The 14,553-nt window shown below is 30.1% G+C and overlaps 1 protein-coding gene across 1 annotated transcript in view; it reads left to right on the top strand.

Annotated features, from left to right (window-relative positions):
- Positions 1 to 14,294, top strand: part of LOC134684382 (uncharacterized) — a 39,019-nt gene extending 24,725 nt beyond the window's left edge. The window contains exons 10-16 of the mRNA XM_063543667.1: positions 1,740 to 1,897; positions 4,071 to 4,425; positions 4,975 to 5,129; positions 6,536 to 6,908; positions 7,346 to 7,494; positions 11,012 to 11,183; positions 13,315 to 14,294. Of these exons, the coding sequence (XP_063399737.1) occupies positions 1,740 to 1,897; positions 4,071 to 4,425; positions 4,975 to 5,129; positions 6,536 to 6,908; positions 7,346 to 7,494; positions 11,012 to 11,183; positions 13,315 to 13,607 (1,655 nt within the window). The 3' untranslated portion in view covers positions 13,608 to 14,294. The remainder of the gene's footprint in view (positions 1 to 1,739; positions 1,898 to 4,070; positions 4,426 to 4,974; positions 5,130 to 6,535; positions 6,909 to 7,345; positions 7,495 to 11,011; positions 11,184 to 13,314) is intronic.
- The last annotated feature ends 259 nt before the right edge of the window (positions 14,295 to 14,553 follow it).

The raw sequence follows: 14,553 nt of genomic DNA, 5'->3' as shown, positions 1-14,553 counted from the left end.
TAATTGATTCAATGGTGTACAAGTTACACATGTTCATAGCTATAAAATTTATAATAACATTAAGGAAGATCACATTAGTTTGAGACATGTTTTAATAATTCTTGCACAAAAAAATCATCCTGTAATAAGGATAAGGACATCATGCAAGTATTACTTTCTCTCAAAATAAAACAGCTATCTTCAATATACCAAAATGCATTGAATTCACGAGGCTTAACAATAGCTTCTCGCAATCTTTTACATGTTTTACCCAATTAACCGAGTTTTTGCAGTAAGTATTTATGCTTAAACATGCACTACTACACTAATGATACTAACGAGTACTCAAAGTGCATAAGGAAAGGAGTAAGCAAAAAAGGACAATTTGTTCACATTTAAGGTAGATTGATTTTATACCGCCATCTTGGATTGTACAATCACAGTACAAAATCGGTCTAGTTATTTGTCTAAATCTGCAAATTTGGAGACAGATTTGCAATTCAATTGTTAGAAAATTTTGCAATTTAAAGAAAACTTGTTAATTAATTGTATTATACAAAATATTTTAACAAATATCATTTTCTTTGGTTTTAAAATCATTTTTTTTCAAATGAGCCATTTAAGGGGAGATAACTCTTTTAGTACAAAATTTATACTGGGCTAATAGGGATTTTTTTTATATTTATTTGTAGCAAGAAAACAAGTTCGGTTACACCATTTTTTTAATTTTTTTTCTTAAAACATATTATGAAACCTTTCTTCTCACAATCTATTTCTAAATTCTATCTCATAGAATTTTTTTTATGCACACTTATGTGTTTTTTCATGAACAAACTTACCAAATTTTGGCCATTTTCAACGACTCAAAGCTTGAAAAATAGCACGGTGACCCATACTTTTTATTAAATTTTTGAAAAGAGCATAGTAAAATCTACATTTTGGCAAATTATAAAAAAATTCTGTCTCAAAAAATATATACTGGTTATCTACCTTAACCCTTGTATCTAAAGACACGAAACATTTATTGGCGAAGTTGAAGTTATTCTTTCGACAATCTTATGGACGCCATCACGATTTCGCCAATTGACTGATTTAGAATATCTGCACATTTCCTAGAATATGACATCACCCAGTTCGACTTATCAAAGAACTTGCACTTAAATGGGCAACACATGTGGCACTTGTGCATCAGGTCTGCTTTTAACACTTCCGGTGCATATTCGATTACTACTTGTTTTAGAAGGGTTAGAGTTGCTCAGTCTTCAGTTGTCTTTATTGTATTTTGTTACCTGTTGTTTATCTTATTTATAGTTTGTCTTTTGACACTTTTTACCATGGTCAATTTGTCTTTGGATATATGAGTTTGAGTTTGCAGCAACCTGTAAATATTTGCTTTTGAAAATACAGTAATAAATTTTCAAAAAAATGATTTTGTCTCGGCTTAGTTTGATGATTTTGATGATATTATAAATTCAGATATATATTCATGTGTCCTTCTCTAAATTATAGAAATTCTTTTTTTTCGAAAAATTGAAAAAAAAAAAAATCATAAAACAAAGCAAAAAAACAAAAGGAAACTAGATTAATAATCATAATTAATCAAAAACAAGACAAGACAAATTGCAATACAAAGTATATTTACCAAATACAAAAATACAACGAACGAAGAAATGTAACATATATTTGAATGAATTTGAATGAATATTTTTTTGAATTATTAGTACATGATGTAATATTACCTCTACTTTGTTTTTTGACAGCAGTTTGTAGAAATAGAAAAGATTGTGGATATTCAAATGACGGAGGGCATCCGCCAGAAATATCACAAAGAGAGCCTTCTGACATACAATGTGGAGAACACGTCGAAATGGAATCTGTAAAATATGGAGAAAGAGTTCGACAAGTGCAAAATAGACAGGTTCGAATTAAAACAGACTTTCATATTAATCATCACGGTAGAAAAATTACCGTTCTCATAATTATGCTGTATATAAGATAAATCAGCTCCCACTATTTTTTCACCGTCTTTCATCGGCACAGCTGATGTAGGTACTAATCGAGCCGACATGATAAATTTTCAGTTCTGCACTATTATATAAAAAGCTGACTACTTTTTTCATGCTTTCAATAAATTTATTTTTATGCCATACAGTTTTTTTAATTGAGAAAACATTAAAGAGATTCCCAAAACAGCAATTAATTACAACTTAATTTGACCAATTTGAAAGTGTTTTATGTAGACGTAACTTCACGTCTGAAGTATTAACTGTAAACTTATGATAGATGTAAACTAAAAAAATAAATGTTTCGTTTCCAAAGGTTTTCTAGTCCAAAGTTCATCATATTGTTACAAATATGGTTATGGCAAGTAACTCATTGATTAATGATTACATAATAATTTTGTTTTAGAAGAATCCGTTTTTTGATTGGATCACAACGCTTGTGCGTCATACTAAAATTCACCTTCATATTCCAATGAAGTTTAACATTCATGATGACACGTGCTATCACAAAAAAGTGCACAGATTATGCCAAAATGAAATAAATAATAAAAATCGATTTTTATGATCATAAAATGTAGTTATAAGTATTGAATGCTTCATTTTGTAATTTCATAGAGTGTAAAACTGTCGACTGTCCGCCCATTATACGATTGAAGCGCTTCGTACAAAATTTACCTCGCTTAACGCTTTTACACCCCCGTGAATTTGCAAAAAGAAGCTTTCAATTCTTTTAGAAATGAAACATTTGATTAATTCAAAACTCTGAGGTATAACTTATACAAGGCAGGCTTATAGTAATCAAAGCTCTTTAACTTCGTGGCGTATTTTGCAACTGCTTTGATTCTAGCACACGTCGATTAATATTATGTAGACGAATTGTCGCCATATGGGTTAAATCATAAGCCATAAATCTTAAATGAATTCTTTGTAAATGTATATAAAAAGCTATTAGCAATATTCTATTCGAATCTAACCTCCTTTTTTTATTTTCTTCACTGATTCAACTAAATTATTTTGTTACAAAAAAGCTTTTTACTCTATAACGCCAGTACTATAGATGACAAAAATTAGGTTCAAGAAAAACAGTACCTCAAAGTAAAATCACAAAACTCCGAGGAAAATTCAATTCGGAAAGCCTCTAATCGAATGGTTAAATCAAAAGCTCAAACACATCAAACGAATGGATAACAACTGTCATATTCCTGACTTGGTACATAGACATATAAACACACGTGAACATAATCACATCGAACAAAATAATGACACTGAATATTTCAACTATAAACGATGAACTAAGTCGTAGATTTTGATCCATTAATTTTAATTTAATCAACACTACTGTTTAAATTATCAATTGTACAAGACAAGATGCCTGTTTGCAAACTCATTAAGTGAAATAAAAATGTTTTCATTGTGAGTTAAGTAATAAATGTACCACGATGATCATTTTAAAATTTATTATTGCTTTTTATGTTTACAATATATTTGTATATCAAATCTTCGAAATTAGAAAGGTTTAATTAACTCGTCATCGTTTTTTGCATTCGATATAAGATCTGGTCTACGGTTAATCGGTTAAATTGCTAAATGATGACACCACTTATAGAAATTGTGCATATTTTCAAATATAACTTCACCGTTTCACTTCAAAGCCGATTTACTGGAGCGATAGTTTGAGCCATTCTGATATCTTTAGCATTTTGAAACACACACCGATCATCGTCCCAAATCTAGTAGTCTTTGTAGATTGTGATTATGTTTAATGCATTTCTCGGCAGTTAAATGTTAATTCATGGAAGGTATAGCGAATTGAAAATTTTTATTCATTGCAGTTGGACTATGGGGATTGGTGTGGTATAGGAAACCCGCACCTTGCATACTTAAAGTATAAGCCTGATACCTTAAGCTTTATTTTACATTTCAGAATAAAGTATGAACCTGAAAAAAAAGATTTGTTTTTAACATTTGTAGGTATTTTACCAAATTGCAATTATATGTAAAAGTGGATACTTTATTTATAAAATGAATAATGAATTATTTTAGTATAAGTGACATACTCGTTTACTATACGTTCATGTTTCATTTCAGCCATTCGGATCAGAAATGAAGAAATATGTGAAAGATCAAACTATTCGAACCAAACCATCAACATACTCTTCAAAAATTGATAATTCATCAAAAAATACGTCATGGTTTGAACTACGTGAATCCCAATCACATGCAAAATCTACAGATGAACAGAACGAATTACTCGAAAACTTTTTACAACATCACAGCGCTAATAGGCCCGAATCCTCTCAACCACAATTGACATATAAAAATGTTTTACAACATTGCAACCCATATAGAAGGCCTAATTCTGCTCTGCCACAATCCAGATATGAAGCGATTTCACCTCATTTGTATTATGATGATGCTTACCCTGGGAAAAGTCCGTCGGCTGGTAATGTATTCTTTACGTTTATATAGAGTCTACCACTGAATCAAGAGTGATATAATTTTGCTGACCTTAATTTTAAGATTATAAAAAAAATGTAACGTTTAACGAGATGTGGTGTTGAAAACTGTTTAATTAATATTTATTAAATGATATAAAGGCAAATTTTTATTTGTTTTTATGATTTGCAACAACAAGTAAACCATGTTTTTTGTATAACATCAACAGACATAATACTAGCAAAATTAGAAAAAAAACAAACGAAAAGCCCAACAAAACTTGAATTTTAACCAAATTAAAATAGAGTATTTGAATCAAGAAAACAATGTGATGAAAGAAAAAAACAACAACATGTGATGCCTTTTGGAAAAGGATATTCTTGTTGTCTTTTTGCTTAAACACATGATAAAAAATCGTTGGGGGAATATCAATACATTATAAATAATAAAAGACAACGAATAAAGAAATACAACATATATTCAAGTAAACTTGTATGAGTAATTTTTCTTAACTATTAGTACAAAATGTAATGTTACGTCTACTTTTTATTGTCAGTTGGTAGCTATAAAAAAGAATGCGTGTACTCAGATGACGGATCGTATTCACCAGTTCTAACACCAAAAGAGCCTACTGACATAGAATGTGAAGAACACGTCGAAATAGAAATTTTAAAATATGGAGACATAGTTCGGCAATTGAAATATAGTCAGGTTCGAATTAAAATTGAAAAAATGCAGTTCTGTTGATTAAACTGTATAGAAGATAAATCAAATCCTACTAATGTTTGCATACTGTGATTACAGTTTAAAAGATAATATCAATAATACATTTAACCCTCATTAAAAGTGAGCAAACAAAATGAGAACCAAGTCCGTACATATAGTGGCAGTATTAAGGGTGTAATATGTATACGGAACCTTACAGTTTCTCACATTTAAGTAATTTTGCCACTGGTAGATAGTTGTCTTATTGGTAGTCATACTACATTTCTAGATCAATACGAGTAAAATTTGGACAGAGTATTGTACGATTGTTAAGGGAAAAGAATCATAAAAAGATCTAAAAAAAGGCTTGGAGACCAATATCAATTTCAAACACAAGGGAGAGGTTATTTCATAGAATTGTACCATTCGGCAAACTTTGTCAACTGTTTGAAAGACGTTTATTGTGGTACTGTATCTTAAAATCATCTCTTCTTTCATCGTAAAGTTTACGTTCATACGATTCTCATCGAATATTTCTAGATATTTAAAGATACTACAGACCTACCTGTATCAATTGTGTGTTAAAGATTTTCAGATCGATAAAGGTGTTATTCCAACCAGTTTTTTAAAAAGCTAACAAATTTTAGATCGTCCTTAATTAGTTCTGGTTGGATTAAAAACCATATGTGGTTCCGCTATTTTCGTGCTTATGGTGTTGTGTATAGTTGACAATGACTCTGTTTGCTTATCCTAATTTAAAAACGCGAGTAAATTTTCATTGTTATTATCATTAAAATTATGAATGCACATTTATTTTCAGATCTGCACTAAAACATAAAAAGATGATTACGAGTACTTTGGTCATACTTTCAATAAAAAAAAACTGCGATGGATATACTAAAGGGTTACAAGACAACCACAATTAAAATAACCAAACAGACAAAAACAGGGTCAAACACTTAAAATTAACACATAATAAGAAAATGTAATTGAATTTACCAAAACGATATGTTGGTCCAAAAGACTCAGTCGAGCATTCTTCGTGATTTTTAGTTACATTTTTTTTGTTTGGATTTGTTGTAGCTATTTCACTCTTTGGTATCTAGATATAGAAAAGCTGATCACTAAAACGTCCTACTTATTACATTGTATAGTTGTAAATAACTCATATCGAAACCGTTGTGGATTATTTCTGTCTCTTCCTCATTGAACTATGACCATAATGTTCTCCTTATGTTCACATACAGTGTTTATATATAGTACATGTATCGGTAAAATGGGCAATTGAATAAGTCTGAATATTGTGTTACATAAAAAAGTTAAGAAAAATAATGTGCTGACGATACATACATCACATTGATCTCATATCATTGCAAAAGATTAATACTATTTCCCTTTTTTTCGTATTTCAGAATTTAGTGCATTGTAAGGCTGATAGGAGTGTTGAAATTGAAATAAAAATGAATGGAAAAATAGTAGTTTCTGGTCCGACTAGTTGCGTTTCCAAAACTAAACGTTCTATCAAATCATATTTGAAAAGATTAGAAAAGGCAGAAGAGGTGTCGCAGTACGTGGAATGGGGATATTTGAACCACAATGGACAGAATGAAATCTTTGAAAAACTTTTAAGTTACGATTTAGAAAGCAAATATAAGGAAAATATTAAATCAACTAAGTTTGATCACGATGGAGCATTGCTGGTAGTTAGTTATAAGTCAATGCTGATGTGGTATGAAGGTGCCAATGAAACCAAATACAAAATTTCTAGGTACCCCAAAGACTCAGGTGAGATAATCGTAAGATATATTACTACATAGTTGAACATTAAATTTCACTATCATGAACTATAAAAACAACCTAAATCCTGGTGCTTTTTATTACTCTTGAAATAATTTGTTTTACATTTTCAATTGTTATGTAAAGTGAAAAGCATTTGATTAATTTTATCACATTTTGTTTATTATTTTTGACATTATGTTCAAACACTCAAAATCTCTTTATAGGAATAAGTCGAATAATTGATCGCGATAAAGTTGTAATGTTCTCCAATTTCATATTTTTTTGGGGTTTTAATTTTTTCAATCGAGCACCACAGTTGAGGTTTTTGTCTAGCGTACAAAAATATTTAGCCTGGTATCTATGATGAGTTTAATTGTATAAAATGCAAATTTACATATACTAGTAAGTATATTATACATACATCTTTCATTATATATAAATAGTATCATCGAATGTATGTCTTCCATCCACCTGGACAAATATGAAACCTGGTGTGCTGTGTTTCGAACAAGAAGTTGATAGCGGAGATGAAATTTGTAATTTTCTCAGGGAACAATTTCAGCAAGCCAGAAGAAACATCAAGATTTTAAAGGTATCATATCAACAAACCAAATAAATAAAAAAAGAACACCAAAAGTAGAATCGTTTTATATCAACTGCTGCTTAGTGTGTCTGTAGAAAGTTTTGAAGAGTCAGTTTATTGGTTAGTTATTTAACATTCAATGTCATAGACGAGAAGAGTGCGTTCAATACAATCAATACAAGTCGTACAAAATTACAATGAATAGTATTGAAGCAATCACTGGTATCATAGTGTTATCAACAATAACAATGTTTATATTTCATCTTTTGTCTAGTTTTCCAAATTGTATAACTACGGAATTGTTTTTGATTGTTGTTAATTGTTCCATATAGTTCCTGATAAGCTTTTCAAAAATTTATGTTTTTCTTCATGCTATAATAATTTAATCCATTTGTCAGCGTAACAGTTGTATTTTTTATTTAGATTTTCAAATACTGTGGCCTATGGCATCAATAAAGACACACTAATTGTGACTTGGATGGAGATTTGTCTCTTTTGCAATCATACCAAGTCTTCTTATATTTATTTATTGTCGAAATGCAAACTTTGGTGCAGTAAAACTTGTATCGTTAATGTTATTCACGTCTGTCTATAAAACCCTACATCCTGAGAAATTTAATTAGGAATAAGACGATATGGAAAGAGTGCCAATGGGACAATTCTCATCAATAAAAATTGACTAAAGAGTACCATTACATATGATTGACGAAAGTTTTGTCACAGTAATTCCGTTTATCTGTCTTACAATGTATGTATACGAAACGCGCGTCTGACGTAACGTATTATAAGTATGTGTTATCTAAGATTATTTAAAAATCAGATTAAGAATTACTGGAATGAAACTGTTAACTTTGTTTACTTATTTTACTATTTTATTTAATGAATATATATATATATCTGCACATGTGAAAATTATTTTTTACGCCTATATATATATATATACATCCTTTTTCAATAGTATTAGCTTTTTCTAATGTGTATTCATCTATTTTGACCTTCACTTCTATATTTTCTATCTCTTATATCGTCTCATCTGGACGTCGCTAATACGTCTTGTATGGACGTGGCGCACGTCTGGTGTATTTTAAATGTTTAACAAAGTACCTTTTCTTGGCTAGTAATTGTTTGTTTCTCTGTCCTACATTTTCTCCCATTGATTTGTACTGTAGTCCTGTCATGTCATTTTTTCATTTTAATGTTATAATTAACATTGCCATTAAAGCGGGAGTTTTGACATGCCACAAAACCAGGTTAAAGCCACCATTTGTATCTTAAAATGCCCTGTACCAAGTTAAAGAAATGCCCATTGTTATATTATAGTTCGTTTCTGTGTGTGTTACATTTTAATATTGTGTTTTTGTTGTGTCTTAGTTCTCTTATATTTGATGGGTTTCCCTTAGTTTTAGTTTCTAACTCGGGTTTGTTTTTATCTTTATCGATTTATGAATTTCGAACAGCGGAATACTACTGTTGCCTTAATTATAACTAAGAAATAAAGTTCATATGAACCATTTCATCGAGGGCAACACAATGCATAAAGTCTTGCAGATTGAACCTTCTAGAGGTCCTTTCCATTAAGTCCTGATTTTCATATGAATTAAATATTTCATATACCTCTTCTTATAAGTTGCTCTTTAATATGGGGACGAAGTCCCTAATAACAGTAGAAAAATCATTAAAAAAAAAACCTTGTACTAATGAACTCAAAATCGCTCAATTGTTTTGATGTCATGTTTTGAATTCCCGCATCTGCGCAGAAATCTACAATTTATTTCCTTTTTCCGGTCTCGATTGTATGAAACTTTGAGTCAAATACATATTTATCAGTCTAGTATAAAATAGGAAGGAACGCAATACCAATTTCATTTTTAATAATTCCTTGATTTAAAAAAACGTTACCTGATGATAGCGTTTCTTTGTTTACATTGCATATGACGTCATAAATTAAATAACGTCACAACTAAAATCCCTAACAACAGAACCAAAATCAAAAACGTTACGGTATTTCCGTTTCTTTTTTTTTTAACAAATACTTAAGTTACAAAAAAATAATTCATACAGACTTCGTCCCCATTTACAGGTAATGTCTGCCTCATATAAGGAAGAAAAAGTAAAATTGCAAAAATAACGAACTCCGAGGAAAATTCAAAACGAAAATCCCTTATCAAGTGGCAAAATCCAATGATAAAACACATCAAACGAATAAACAACAACTATTATGTTCCTGACTTGGTACAGGCATTTTCAAATGAAAGAAATGATGGATTGAACCTGGTTTTATAGTGCTAAACCTCTCACTTGTATGACAGTCGCATCAAATTCCGTTTTTTTTTTTACAACGATGCGTGAACAAAACAGACATAATCGGCAAAATTGTCAAAATATGGTTACAGCAGTCATTACTGTGTTACAATCTCAAAACAAACAAACATTTACACAACAAGCACAAAAAGCATCTATCAAATTAAAAAACACATTCACTGTTTCGCGTTAGAAAATGTAAACGTTACATAGGAAGAAATTTTATCGTTAAATGGTCCGAGACCACCATTGTATAGTCCCTAGTGTTGACAGTGGGTTACTTGCCATTAATTTTTATACCCCTTCCAAATTTATTTCTCCATGTTTAATGCCTTAAATTGCAAGTAGGGGGATGAAATTACACTTTAAAAAAAATTTGGGTCCAGAATATTTAAGGAAAGTAGTGATTTGGTCCAGCTGAAAAAGGTTGAAAATTAGCACTTCGGAAGCTGTCAAATAATTTCAAGACGCCCTAAACATACAATTGTCCATATTTTGAGTTAGAGACGATGAAGTTTTCTATAATTTTGATATAATTTGTCCCAAAAGTAGTACAACACACTGTAAAAGTTTCTTTGAGAAAGCGCAGGTGGGATTTTTTTTATTTTCATTTATGTTCTAAAAGAAATGCACTACGAAATAATTGTGTTCTCGGACCAAATGTATATGCAAAACAATTATAATATCACATTAAGAATGGTGGTGTGCAGGGTTAAAAAATCATAAGTTATGTTAGAATTAATTTCAGCAACAGACTGCGATTTTTAGTTATAAAGAAGTTCTTTTGAATTTTTAAGAAACCATATATTGTTAATACCACTATGCGAGTAAAATAATTGTGTCCTTTGTCGTTCAAAGAATTATCAAATTTATAAAAGAACAATAACATTATTGCATATAATAGAACAATAACATATTGACATATAATAGAACAATAACATAATGACGGGATCTTTAAAAGTACAGAGTCACGTTCTAAGAACCAACGCAAGACAAAAATCGTATATACAAAACACACCTGCAACAATGAAAGATAATACAACACACATTGACGGGATGTACATTTTGTATAAGTACTGAGCCATGTCAAATGTATGTCACATAAAGCAGACCAAACAGTAAAAGTAATATTAATAATTAAACAAAGACAAAAAAGAACAATATAACACGTTGTAAAGATGATGTAAAGATGATGTCGTTCTCAATTTGTGACTTTTTTTTATAGATATTACGAGTTCAAAATCAACACTTGTACTCACAGTACAAATCACGACAAGGTGCATTACACGAAAAGAATGGTAGAGGTTCAGAACAGTTGCTCTGGCACGGTACATCAGAGGATTGTGTTGATAAAATAATAAACAACGGTTTTAATAGGAGTTATTGTGGAAGAAATGGTAAAAGTCTATCTTTATTATACTAGTTAAATAAAGTAATAGTGCATACTTAATAACCTTGTTTTTGGCTAAAATTTGCATGCAACATTTTGATTAAAATTACTGTTCAACATCGTATTTGGTATTTTTTCAAGTATTCCTTACCTTCTTCTGTCAATATCTTCCCACAAAAGATATTTTTAAATTCTAAATGAAAGATTTAAAAAAATATTCATATTACCTGACTATATAACAGTGATCAGTAAGGGCTATAGTCTAAAGAGAGATTCTTTCTGGTGCCATCGATGTTTTACTCTAAAATGTTCACATTCTATTCTCTTTATGTTGCCGATTTGGAAATTTATATTTTAAAGTTCAATCGATGATAGATGTAAAAGAAACCTTCATTGCCCGCATTTTAAGTTTTGAAACAAATAACGCGTGAAGTTTTGTTAATTTATCGCTACGATAAAAAAAAAAAAAACATTATCATATATGTGAGATGAATTTTAATATCGACTTTAATAAAAAAAAAAAAAATCAAAGCCAGATTTAACATATTCGTGTATTAGATTTTGAAAATCTTATTGAGTGACACTGAAGGTCGGTTGATTTTTGGTTGCTTGCTTAACGTCCAGTGGCAAATATTTCATGCATGTTCAGGACGATAAGCGCTGAATAGGAAATCATACTGTGACCTACATGTATTTATATTCGTCTTTGTGTCAGTTCTTAACTTTTTAGAATTTGTGTATACCTAAATCGAAGACGAATATCATTTTATATTAGAGTGTGATAAATATGTAAATGTCAGAAGTAAATATATTAAGATATATTATTACAGAAACCCATCTACCTTCAAATTAGTTCAATTACTATCTGTAAGAAATATTAAAGAATTAAATAATCTGGGTAAATATCTGTACGAGGCAGAGAAAATTCGTAACACTTGATTTTTGTTTTGTACCATTATTACCAATGTAAATTATATGCCAAACTCCGCTATATAGTAATGCTGTATATGTATATGTTTATGTAAACTGTATAATTTGTGTATGTATTTAATCCTATGAGCTGTATATTTGCTTACGGAATAAAGAATTATTATTACTCTATAAAATGATCAACTTATAAGACAATATTATATTCTATTGAATAACATTAACGTATCTCAGAAAAGGGTCGGGTGCGGAGGGTATATAATTATATCCTGATTATTTGTTAATAAAATGGTTTGCTATTCAAAAGACAATCTTTCTGAATTTTTCATTCGATTCAATTAAAAGTGTTAAAAAATTAACCACTTTTCCGCATAGAAATGACATTACAAATAGTAAAAAAAACATACCCCTCCCCCTTTTCCATAAACTAAGTGGTACAATACATTACTTACAATGTGTCTTGTATTTGTCATACACCGTTATCGGATGGTAACAATACATTTGTGAATACTTCATGCAGTTACAGTAATATTGTTATTGTGTATGGATAATATTTTTTAAAAGGTTTATATCTAGATTTATCAGTGAGTTTTATTTCACATTCTAAATTAGCCGTAGGGCGTATTTAAACCTGAACGCATTAGAAAGGAATATCACACTTTAGTGTTGTCGGTAATATAGGATACTTAATTTTGCAAATCTTTATAAAAAATAATTTTTTTTTTACGGTATATAAGTCAGATAATGCATATATTAAGGTTTTTCTTGTCTTAGAACACACCTCGGGGTGTCTGGATTGCTCAAAGAAAGACCTCCCTACGGTCGGTCTTTCATTTGATAAATCCTGTCACCCCTCGTTGTGTTCTACGACAAGAAAACCTTAAGATATGCATCATCTATAACATCTCGAGTTAAAGGTCAAATTCAAGATCGTATTCATACGGATTCAAATGCTTTCGATATTTTATAAATGTTTTCATTGTTTTTGTCTTATTCATAGCATGCAATCCTCAAATACAAAAACATCAAAGAAAAAATGTATGTTTAGTTACTGTATATGCAACAAACAACATCAGACACTAGCTCAATATATTGGCGTTTTAACTATGCTGAATTGATTTTGAATTGCTGGTATAAACGCCTTATTATAATAGAAAAAAAACAGTAATAACATACATTTTTTTAAGTTACCAGTTTTCCTTTTGTTATAGGCACGGCTTATGGAAAAGGTGTTTACTTTGCAGTTAAGGTAGATTTATCCTTGAAATACGCACCAACACCCAGTGGAATCGGACATATGTTTTTAGCTTCAGTTGCAGTCGGTGATACATGCAAAGGATATCGAGATATGCAGGCATTGCCGTCTCCACCAGGAAGACCAAAGCACATTACTTATGATTCAGCATGTGATAATCCATTTAACCCAACTATGTATGTCATATTTCATGACACACAGGCATACCCATCGTACCATATTACATTTGAGAATCGACATATATGTTAAAACAGTGGTCTTTTCAGTCATTTTACGTATTGTATATTTTTTTCAATTGGTCTACAACTAGAACTTAAAAGATCTACTTATAACAGATAGGACCATTTTAATTCGTATTTCAGAAATTTATTTCTGTAATCAGATGCCTACACTAGCAATTGAATTGATTGTATTACCAGTTTGCGTATGTATAACCAAATAATGGATTTGACCATTTTATATACCAGTAATATGCATATGGGTGTAGTTGTGTCCTTATCACAGTTAATCATGATATATATTTATTAATAAATTTAAAAAAAAAATACAAACTCATTCAGTGGAACACAGAACTATTTCAACAATATTATAATTGAAAACTTGGTTTAAGCATTTTAGACATTGTATTACTATTTGTGGTTTAAACAAACGTCAGGAAAGGTGATGATATTTCTAATGTTGTTACCAATGGTTAACATTTGTACAAGAAACTCTTATTTGAAAAGGTGTTTTAAACTTCTAAAATCTGTCAGTTAGTCGTGTCTGAAGGTAGTTCAAAATTATATAATGTGTTTATTTTACATTCCATTCATGGTATACATTTTGTCGCATTTGTTATCGGATTCTGCTGTACATATACACAAACAAGGAATCTCATAAATTGTTTATAAATATTTTTTTGTCTATAATGAATAATAGCTTACATATACACAACTTTATCATGTCTGTGTTGTACTAGTTCTTGAATTAAATGTTGAAGATTTTTCCAAAAGAATGTGTAAAATTGTCTTGTTTGTATTAAGAAAAAAGTTTTTAGTTTACATCATATTTGTATATTATTTGTATAATTTGAATTGTCTGTATCCTACCATATGTATGTAAATACACAGAAAATGTCCTATATATTTCGCATATTCTAGGACACACACAAATATTGGTGGCAGCATTATGAAAACTTATTTGGGGATATAGGTGG

Source organism: Mytilus trossulus, chromosome 9 (genome assembly GCF_036588685.1).
Source record: "Mytilus trossulus isolate FHL-02 chromosome 9, PNRI_Mtr1.1.1.hap1, whole genome shotgun sequence".
Lineage (NCBI taxonomy): Eukaryota > Metazoa > Mollusca > Bivalvia > Mytilida > Mytilidae > Mytilus > Mytilus trossulus.
Note: the sequence above shows the minus strand (reverse complement) of the source record. Positions and strands in the feature narration are given on the sequence as shown.